Source organism: Nomascus leucogenys, chromosome 13, assembly GCF_006542625.1.
Source record: "Nomascus leucogenys isolate Asia chromosome 13, Asia_NLE_v1, whole genome shotgun sequence".
NCBI lineage: Eukaryota > Metazoa > Chordata > Mammalia > Primates > Hylobatidae > Nomascus > Nomascus leucogenys.
Genome location: NC_044393.1, coordinates 18235816 through 18246095, shown reverse-complemented (window position 1 = coordinate 18246095; position 10280 = coordinate 18235816). Strand labels below are relative to the sequence as shown.

The 10280-nt window shown below is 49.5% G+C and overlaps 1 protein-coding gene across 6 annotated transcripts; it reads left to right on the top strand.

The window, feature by feature from the left end:
* The first annotated feature begins 863 nt into the window (after positions 1–863).
* On the top strand, positions 864–5331 carry UBE2C (ubiquitin conjugating enzyme E2 C). 6 transcript variants are annotated; one of them, XM_030825544.1, is made up of 6 exons: positions 897–1078; positions 1724–1751; positions 2936–3022; positions 3781–3985; positions 4094–4153; positions 5078–5331. In XM_030825544.1, the coding sequence occupies exons 1-6, from the start codon at positions 978–980 to the stop codon at positions 5134–5136; spliced, it is 540 nt and encodes a 179-aa protein (XP_030681404.1). In that variant the 5' UTR covers positions 897–977; the 3' UTR covers positions 5137–5331. The 6 variants fall into 6 exon arrangements, with proteins under 6 accessions (XP_030681407.1, XP_030681408.1, XP_030681404.1 ...); XM_030825545.1 differs by lacking the exon at positions 3781–3985 and adding an exon at positions 3630–3780 and having other exon boundaries at positions 932–1078; positions 5078–5326; XM_003253656.3 differs by lacking the exon at positions 897–1078 and adding an exon at positions 1284–1579 and having other exon boundaries at positions 5078–5326.
* The last annotated feature ends 4949 nt before the right edge of the window (positions 5332–10280 follow it).

Genomic DNA, 10280 nt, shown 5'->3' with positions numbered 1-10280 from the left:
GGACCCGCCCCAAGGTCACACACTACCCACTGGGGAGGTAGGATATACAGGATATGAACCTGTGTTATTGGGGTTTTTGTTTGTTTGAAGACAGTCTTGCTCTGTTGCCCAGGCTAGAGTGCAGCCTCTGGCTCAAGCGATTCTCCAGCCTCAGCCTCGCCAGTAGCTAGGACTACAGGCTCGTGCCACCTCACCAGCCTTTTTTTTTTTTTTTTTTTTTTCTTTTTTAAGTAGAGACAGGGCTCCCTATCTTGTTGCTCAAGCTGGTCTCGAACTCCTGGGTTCAAGCAATTCTCCTGCCTGGGCCTTCCAAAGTGTTTGGGGTTACAGACGTGAGCCACTGCGCCCGGCCTGAACCAATGTTGTCTTTTTTTTTTTTTTCTGTTATCTCTGCGGAGATGTATGAACCTATGTTTTCTAATAGGGAGTCTGCTGCTCTAGCCATCAGCCTTTAGTTTTTCCCCTCGCTGGAATTTTCAGATACTTAGGACGCAGCAAAGGTGCCCAGACGATTATAATGGGGGGAGAGTACCAGTGCTGCAGGATTGGAGGTACTCCCTGCCCGAGGAAAATCGAATCAAGGCTGGGCGTACCGGGTGTTCCCACGCGGAGTAACGCGTGTAGCCTTAAGGAGGGGGTTCATCCCATGTAGACGTTTTCTTGGCCCTTTAATGGTTAGCGTTTTCCAAAGGCCACCAATCCGCTACGGATTCGTTAGTTAATGGCAGCCTCGTCTACCAGTCGGCTGTCAGAAGCGGGATCCTGCCGCCCAATAGCGGTGCGCCAGTGGGTAGGTCTAGCAGTAGCGCAGCAACACAGCGCTCCGGAGCGTCCCATTGGCTGGATCAAACCCAAGCGAACCGCTGATTGGTCGACGCTCCCAGAGGGTTACAATTCAAACGCGGGCGGGCGGGCCCGCAGCCCTGCAGTTGCAGTCGTGTTCTCCGAGTTCCTGTCTCTCTGCCAACGCCGCCCGGATGGCTTCCCAAAACCGCGACCCAGCCGCCACTAGCGTCGCCGCCGCCCGTAAAGGAGCTGAGCCGAGCGGGGGCGCCGCCCGGGGTCCCGTGGGCAAAAGGTGAGTGATGCGGCGTACCACTCGCCGGGCCTGCTATGCCCTAGGCATTGGTACCCAGAGCAAAGATTTCTAGGACCCCCCCCCGCCCCCCGCCGCCACCTCCTGGAGCAGGAGATCTGCGGGTGCAGGAGAACACGCCAGGAGCTCGGGGCCTGGCATTCCCCTGGGCATGGGTGCCGAGGGCGGAGACTTCCGGGACTCCCACCTCCTTGCGCGGGTGAGATTTGAGAGATGGGGGACACGCCAGGAGCTCAGACCGCTCTTTGAGACTTTCCCGAAGGAGAATGGGAGGGTAGGGGCGCTGCCAGGCTCCTTCCCGGGTGGGCCTAGATGAAGACGCGCAAGGACCCTCGTGACTTGGCAGTGACAAGGTAAGGGAGAAGTTGAGTCGGGCAAGGAAGAGACGCCAAAGCCTGGGGAATTAAGAACATGCCAGAATCATCCCGAGAGAGTCTGAAATTAGGGAGGGTGAGGACTCGCTAGGATCGTCCTGTGGATCTGGTGAGTGTACCCTGAGCTGAGCCTGACCTTGGTGATGTAGGGCGCCTCCATGACGGCTCCCCTTGAGATTCAGGTGGGAGAAGATGCACCATGGAGGCCTGGCCCATCCAGACTCCCAGATAACCCCGAATACTCTTTTTGCAGGCTACAGCAGGAGCTGATGACCCTCATGGTGAGTGACTAAGTGCCCAGAACCCCAGCCTTCCATCCAATTTTCAGTAGCCTCCTTTCTTCCGTCAGCTTTTTTGCTAGACATAGGGGTAAAATATAAATGTAATTTGCTCCCTCCTGGGAAGAAGTTCATACACCCCACCTACACCATTTCTTCCAGCAGTCCCTCCTCACAATTCCATCCCCCAACACGAAGTTATCTCTAAAACACTTCCCTGAAGTCATACAAGACCCTCCCTGTCCAGTGTGTCCCTACTTCCTAGCCCCAACCAAGCTTTACCCACACCCAACTCCACACCCTTCTTGGTATTTCTAGCCTATGAATTTGGTTGCCTTATTTTGGATCAGAGTGATGAGATTAAGGGGAGGCTGGGCGAGGTAGCTCACACCTTATAATCCCAACACTTTGGGGGGCTAAGGTGGGCGGATCACTTGAGGTCAGGAGTTCGAGACCAGCCTGGCCAACATTGCAAAACCCCGTCTCTACTAAAAATATAAAAATTATCCAGGCATGGTGGTGCATGCCTGTAATTTCAGCTACTCGGGAGGCTGAGGCACGAGAATCATTTGAACCGTGGAGACAGAGGTTGCGGTGGCAAGCGCACCACTGCACTCCAGCCTGGGCGACAGAGTGTGTGTGTCTGTCTGTCTGTCTGTCTCTCTCTCTCTCTCTCTCTCTCTCCCTCTCTCCCCAAGACAGAGGTTGCGGTGAGCCGAGCGCACCACTGCACTCCAGCCTGGGCGACAGAGAGAGTGTGTGTGTGTGTCTGTCTCTGTCTCTCTCTCTCTCTCTCTCTCTCTCTCTCTCTCTCTCTCTCCAAGACAGAGGCGGTGAGCCGAGCGCACCATTGTACTCCAGCCTGGGCGACAGAGAGAGTGTGTGTGTCTGTCTCTGTCTCTCTATCTCTCTCTCTCTCTCTCTCTCTCTCTATATATATATATATATATATGTGTGTGTGTGTGAATATATATTTTTTTAGTAGAGATGGGATAACCCCATCTATATCTCATATATATATATATACATACATACATATATACATATACATACATATATACATACATATATATACACACACATATATATGTATGTGTATATATATGATTAAGGGGAAAGCTCACCCGCTGACCTTTGCTATGCCCAAAAGTGTACTCCACATTCCAGCAAATGTGTTTTCTCCCCAGATGTCTGGCGATAAAGGGATTTCTGCCTTCCCTGAATCAGACAACCTTTTCAAATGGGTAGGGACCATCCATGGAGCAGCTGGAACAGTAAGTGTAGGGCTGGGATGGGTGAGTGAGTCTGGGGAAAGGTGGGAGGTGAGATCCAAGTGCGAGCTCTGCTTCAAGCCTTTGGCGGAGCAAGACACTCCTCCTTTGACTGTTCACATTCTCTGAGCCATGTGGCCTTGTTCTTTCCATCTGTGCAATAAGAGGGTGGGTTTAAAGCAGGGCTGTCTATCTTTGATGTTTACAGAGGGACAGACAGCAAGGAAATGGATGAAGTGAGGACTTTGGCCAATAGGAGGGCACAGATCTCAAGAAGGCAGCTTCCCATTGCTGCAGATCAGGTTTAAGATGAGTCAGAAGTCCAAATCTGTGCCAAATCTCCTAATTTTTACATATTAGCAACTAATATTCTAATTGAACTAAGCACAGGATGCCAATTGACAATCCTTAGACCAAAGAATCACTGATGTCTCCACCAGGTAAGAGGAAAGCATCAGGCTAGGCACGGTGGCTCACACCTGTAATTCCAGCACTTTGGGAGGCTGAGGCAGGCAGATCACATGAGTCCAGGAGTTCGAGACTGGCCTGGGCAACATGGTGAAACCCTATCTCTGAAATAAAAGCTAAACTAAAAAAGCTTTTTAAAAAGGCAGTGGAGAGCATCAGAACCAGCTCAACAGTTTGTCTACTGTCCACTCCCAGAGAAACTCAAGATTCTAGCAAGCCCCTTGCATGGGGCTTGGGTTGGGATATGAGGCTGCTGCTGGAGCTTACTCTGCATCTGTTTCTCCAAATGCCAGGTATATGAAGACCTGAGGTATAAGCTCTCGCTAGAGTTCCCCAGTGGCTACCCTTACAATGCGCCCACGGTGAAGTTTCTCACGCCCTGCTATCACCCCAACGTGGACACCCAGGGTAACATATGCCTGGACATCCTGAAGGAAAAGTGGTCTGCCCTGTATGACGTCAGGACCATTCTGCTGTCCATCCAGAGCCTTCTAGGAGGTGACTTTAGAGACCACCCCTCCCCTCCATGCAACTTGGGAACCTGTCAGGACTCCCTGGGGTCAGCCTCTTCTACCCCCTTGACCTTCTCTTTCTCTCCACCCACAGAACCCAACATTGATAGTCCCTTGAACACGCATGCTGCCGAGCTCTGGAAAAACCCCACAGGTGAGTCCTCAGTCCTTGAGCCCAGGGTGATCCCTCCCCCAACCTTCAAAGGCTCCCTCAAACAAAAGGAGCCCAGTGACTTGGGACCGGGTTGGTTGGGACAGGGTGGATTGTTGGCAGCAACCCACTTCTGCTTCTGCCCCAGTGCTCCTATTTGCTATAAAATAGCAATTGTTTTATAGCAGAATAAAAATTTTTGGCTATAAATAATTTTGGGAAATTACTGGGGAGACCAAGGCAGGAGGATAGCTTGAGGCCAGGAATTCGAGGTTACAGCGGACTATGATCACAGCACTGCTCTCCACCCTCGACAACAGAGTGAGACCCTGTCTCAGAAAGGGGGAAGGTGGGATCAACCCCTTCCGTATTAATGCAGGTTAAGAGGTTGCTTAGTAGAGTGCCTTGCCTGTGCCCTCCAGTCTCACTGGAAGCAAGCCCTTCCAGGAGAGCTACCTGGATGGGCAGTGCAGGGAGAATGCCGGGCTGGGAAACCAGCCCCTCCTGCACCTCTTCTGACCTTTGCATCCCTGGTCCAGCTGCCTCTTGCCCACCTTAATTAATTCATCCTGGGCCAGGCACAGTGGCTCATGCCTGTAATCCCAGCACTTGAGGAGGCCGAGGTGGGTGGATCACATGAGGTCAGGAGTTTGAGACCAGCCTGGCCAACATGGTGAAACCCCGTCTCTAATAAATACAAAAAAAATTAACCAGGTATGGTGGTAGGCACCTGTAGTCCCAGCTACTCGGGAGGCTGAGGCAAGAGAATCACTTGAATCTAGGAAGCAGAGGTTGCAGTGAGCAGACATCGTGCTATTGCAGTCCAGCTTGGTCAACAGAGTGAGACTCCATCTCAAAAATAACAAATAGTAAAGATTAACTCATCCTGTCTCCATCACTCACTGAGACCTGCCTGTTCTCTTCCAGCTTTTAAGAAGTACCTGCAAGAAACCTACTCAAAGCAGGTCACCAGCCAGGAGCCCTGACCCAGGCTGCCCAGCCTGTCCTTGTGTTGTCTTTTTAATTTTTCCTTAGATGGTCTGTCCTTTTTGTGATTTCTGTATAGGACTCTGTATCTTGAGCTGTGGTATTTTTGTTTTGTTTTTGTCTTTTAAATTAAGCCTCGGTTGAGCCCTTGTGATGTATATTAAATAAATGCATTTTTGTCCTTTTTTAGACAAGTTGTTGCGTTGTAATTTCACTAGGGTTGGAGGTACTCAGGGTAGGCAGAGGTGAAACTTAAGGATGTGGGGCCAAGCAGTGGGGTGACAAAGATTTATTCCCTTGTACTTTATTTTATGACTCTGCATCTGTTCATCTATAAAATGAGTGTCACAATAATGCCTCCTGTCTATGGAGTCGGTGATGTGTACCAGCAATGTTAGTGAATGTTGGAGCTCCCTCAGCTGTGTTGCAGATGAGGCTAAGCCGGACCTTAGGCTGAAACCTACTCCTATAGCTGTAGAAAGAACAAGCGTGTGTGTTGTGGGGGGATCCCAACACGCAGCCACCCATGTTCTGTCCTGAAGAAGAATGCTCAGGTCACCCTAAGCAGGTCCAGGGCCTGGGGAGACAGCCAGGAAAAATGCCCCTTCCCTGGCAGGACTCAGGTCTGAGCTCTGGTCTCCAGGCTCTAGCCCAGGTCCCTGTGGAGCTCCACCTCCAAGGGGGCACAGTCACCTCCTGCTGCATATCCCCCAGCGAGCCCCCAGCCCCTTGGGCTGCCTCTTTCCCCTGGCCTGATGAAGACTCCAGCCTTTGAGCCCCTAGGAGGAAACACCCCTGCTGACCAGCTGGGTCCCCACAAGGATCGGCAGGTGGAAGAGTAGGTTGAAGTGATAGGGCCCCCACAAAGCCCTTCAGGAAGATCTCCAAGGTAGATAAGCAGCATCCAGATGTGCTCCAACCTTGCACCCAACTCCTTCAGGTCTGTTAGCAGCTGGTTGGTTGTGCAAGCCTGAAGCGGGAGGGGTTGGGATTCGAAGTTGGGTCCCCTCATGTCTATAATTGTGCTCTTAGGTCTCTCCTCTTGGGTTTTTTCTTTTTTTTTTTGAGACAGAGTCTCGCTCTGTCACGCAGGCTGGAGTGCAGTGGTGTGATCTCGGCTCACTGCAAGCTCCACTGCCTCCCGAGTTCACACCATTCTCCTGCCTCAGCCTCCCAAGTAGCTGGGACTACAGGCGCCCGCCACCATGTCCAGCTATTTCTTTTTGTATTTTTTAAGTAATGATGGGGTTTCACCGTGTTAGCCAGGATGGTCTCGATCTCCTGACCTCATGATCCGCCCGCCTCAGCCTCCCAAAATGCTGGGATTACAGGCATGAGCCACCGCGCCCGGCCAGGTTTTTTCTTAATCTAACATGCATACAAATACACTTGGGATCTTGTAAAATTAAAATCTTTTTGGTAGGTGTGAAGTGGAGCCTAAGATCCAGTCTGTTTATTTATATTTATTTTGGTTTCTAAATAGTTTCCAAGTGATGTCATTGCTGCGGTCTGGTTAAGAACAAAATTTAGAGCGATGTTCTTAGAATGTGGTCCTTCCAGCAGCAGCAGCATCACCCGGAACTTGTCAGGCAAATCCTTGACCCCAAACTGCCCTCCAGGTTCTGAAGGTCTCCCAAGGTTGAAAATCACTAGGTTAGCGGATACTGGAGAAAACCAGAGCTCAGAACCTGGCACGAAATTAGTCAATAAATGCTGGCCAGGGCCGGGTGTGGTGGCTCACTGCCTGTAATCCTAGCACTTTGGGAGGCAGAGGCAGGAAGATTGATTGCTTGAACTTAAGAATTCAAGACCAGTCTGGGCAACACAGTGAGACCCCCGTCTCAAATAATAAATTTTAAAAGAAAAATAAATAAATCCTGGCCGGGCCTGGTGGTTCACATCAGCAATCTCAACATCTTGGGAGGCCAAGGTGGGAGGATCACTTGGGGCCAGAAATTCAAGGTTATAGTAAGTTATCACTCCAGCCTAGGCAGCAGAGTAAGACCTTATCTCTAAAAGAAATGTTTCAAATGCTAACTGTGGTGGATGTGTTTTTGTCTGCCATGTGGTCCTTGGTCATGGTGTTTGGTACCCTAGATGGCCACATGGCCTGCCTTGGGCCAGTCACAGGTCTAAACTGTAGTTCAGATTCAACTGGTGTTCTCTGGAATTAATCACTGGGAGAGAGTAAAGTTATTTTACTAATGGGGTTGCTAAAAGAGAAGGGAGTCCAGTCTCAGCTGCTGGGGGAGCCCACTGCAGACGGAAGAAAGCCAAGTAGAGACAAACAGCTGGGAGTTGGAGAGATGACATTAACTGAGACTCTGGCCTCCGGTTCATGCTTTGCCATCCCGGTTCGATGAACTAACAAATCCCTTTTTGGTTTAAGTCCGTTTGATTTAGATTTCTGGCACTTGCAACAAAAAGAAGCCTGGTCAGGAAGTATTTGAATTTCTGATTATTATGATTCCCATGTTATTGAATTCCTACAAGATAAAGGCCCTTTGCTTGGGGCTGGGGACAAAACAGGGAAAATAACACAGCTCTGCCTTTAAAGAGGCTGGAGTTTAAGGGATAGACAGGCCTATCAACAGCGGGGACTGGGGAATAAGTGCCATACAGCCCAGTGATTAAGCTCAGACCAGTCTGGGCGCGGTGGCTCATGCCTGTAATCCCAGCACTTGGGGAAGCCAAAGCAGGCGGATCACCTGAGGTCAGGAGTTTGAGACCAGCCTGACCAACATAGTGAAACCCCGTTTCTACTAAAAATACAAAAAATTGGCCAGGCATGGTGGCGAGTGCCTGTAATCCCAGCTACTCGGGAGGCTGAGGCAGAAGAATCGCTTGAACCTGGGAAGTGGAGATTGCAGTGAGCCGAGATTGCCCATTGCACTCCAGTCTGGGCAACAAGAGCAAGACTCCAACTCAAAAAAAAAAAAAAAGAAAAAAGAAGAAAAAGCTCAGACCAGGTAAGCAGAACTGTTTCAGGATCCTGGCTCCACCTCCATGTTGCCCATAAACATGTAGGCAGTTACATTTAACCTCTCTGTAAAATGAAAATACTGGTACCTACCTCATAAGACAGTGGAAGGACCTTAGAACAATGCCTGGTACATAGTAAGCACTCAATAAATGTTGGGTGCTGAACTCACATATTGCAATGAAAGTTCACAGGTGGAGCGCCCAATAGAATAGGAGGGTCAGGGAAAGGTTTCTGGAGAAGGGAATTGAGCCCTGAGGGAGATGCACATTCCTTGGATAGCAAGAAGTTCAGGAGTATGTAAGGAGAGGAATACAGAGCTGGGCGTGGTGGCTCACACTTATAATCCCAGCACTTTGCAAGGCCGAGGAGGGCGGATTACCTGAGCTCAGGAATTCAAGACCACCCTGGCCAACATGGTGAAACCCTATCTCTACTAAAAATATAAAAATTAGCCGGGCATGGTGGCAGGTGCCTGTAGTCTCAACTACTCAGGAGGCTGAGGTAGGAGAATCACTTGAACTCGGGAGGCGGGGGTTGCAGTGAGCCAAGATCATGCCACTGCTCTCCAGCCTGGCTGACAAGCGCAAAACTCTGTCTCAAAAAAAAAAAAAAAAAGAACACAGGATGGGGAAGTCGCATAGATGTCAGGTCATGATAGGCTGGAAGGCCATATTAAGGTATTTGGGCTAGCCTGGGTAACAAAGTGAGACTCCATCTCTACAAAAAATAAAATAACTAGGGGCTGAGAAGGGAGGATCACTTGCGCCTAGGAGTTCGAGGCTGCAGTGAGCTATAATTGTGCCACTGCACTTCAGCCTGTGTGATAGGGAGATTCAGTCTCTTAAAAAAAAAAAAACAAAAAAAAAAAACTTGGACTTTATCTTGAGGCAACAGCCAGCTAATGAAGCCTTGAGCAGGGCAGTGACATGATCGGATTTGTTTTTATTTATTTATTTATTTATTTATTTATTTATTTATTTATTTCTTGAGACGGAGTTTCACTCTTGTTGCCCAGGCTAGAGTGTAATGGTACGATCTCTGCTCACCGCAACCTCCGGCTCCCGGGTTCAAGCGATTCTCCTGCCTCAGCCTCCCGAGTAGCTGGAATTACAGGCATGTGCCACCACACCTGGCTAATTTTGTATTTTTGGTAGAGACAGGGTTTCTCCATGTTGGTCAGGCTGGTCTCGAACTCCCGACCTCAGGTGATCCACCCGCTTTGGCCTCCCAAAGTGCTAGGATTACAGGCATGAGCCACCATGCCTGGCCTATGTTATTTTTTAAGAGAGAGTCTCACTCTGTCACCCAGGCTGGAGTGCAGTGGCACGATCTTGGCTCACTGCAACCTCTGCCTCTTGGGTTCCAGCGATTCTCCTGTCTCAGCCTCCCAAGTAGCTAAGATTACAGGCATGTGTCTGGCTAATTTTTATATTTTTAGTACAGAGGGGATTTTTCCATGTTGGCCAGGCTGGTCTCAAACTCCTGGCCTCAAGTGATCCACCTGCCTCGGCCTCCCAAAGTGCTGAGATTACAGCCGTGAGCCACAGCACCCGGCCTCCGTCTCTATTTTAAAATATGTATATATTTCAAAAAAAAAAAAAAAGATATCCAGGTAGAACCAATAACAGTTATATGGCATCAGAGTTAAGAGCCTTGCTCCCGTGCACACCACATAGCACATGGCGATACTACCTAGGTTATTATCTGGGTGCCTGTGTACTTCACCTCCCTAGGCCTTAGTTTTCCAACTGTAAAATGGAGATAGCAACATCTGCCTCTAGGGATGTTATGTGAGTGAATGAGACAATGTCTGTAAGGCACAGTATACAGTAGGCACTACAGTAATGATTACCAAACCCCAGCACTGATCCTGGCTGGAAATAAAAACAGAAAAACATGAATAGGACAAAAGAGGAAGAGAAAAAGACAGATGGAGAGGAAAAACTAAAGCAATGAGTAAGGTGACAATAGAGGCTGGGCATGGTGGCTCATGCCTATAATCCCAACACTTTGGGAGGCCAAGGTGAGAGGATTCTTTGAGCTCAAGAGTTTGAGACCAGCCTGGGCAATATAGTGAGGCCCCATCTCTGCTAAAAATAACAAAAACTAGTGGGGAGGGGTCACTCGTTTATAGTCCCAGCTACTCGGGAGGCTGAGATA

Bases quoted from the DNA above. Each gene is read 5' to 3' on its own strand.
- UBE2C (XM_030825544.1), top strand. From the start codon at position 978: ATGGCTTCCCAAAACCGCGACCCAGCCGCCACTAGCGTCGCCGCCGCC. The intron at 3,023-3,780 runs GTAAGTGTAGGG...TCCAAATGCCAG, and splicing joins TCCATGGAGCAGCTGGAACA to GTATATGAAGACCTGAGGTA. The intron at 3,986-4,093 runs GTGACTTTAGAG...CTCCACCCACAG, and splicing joins CATCCAGAGCCTTCTAGGAG to AACCCAACATTGATAGTCCC.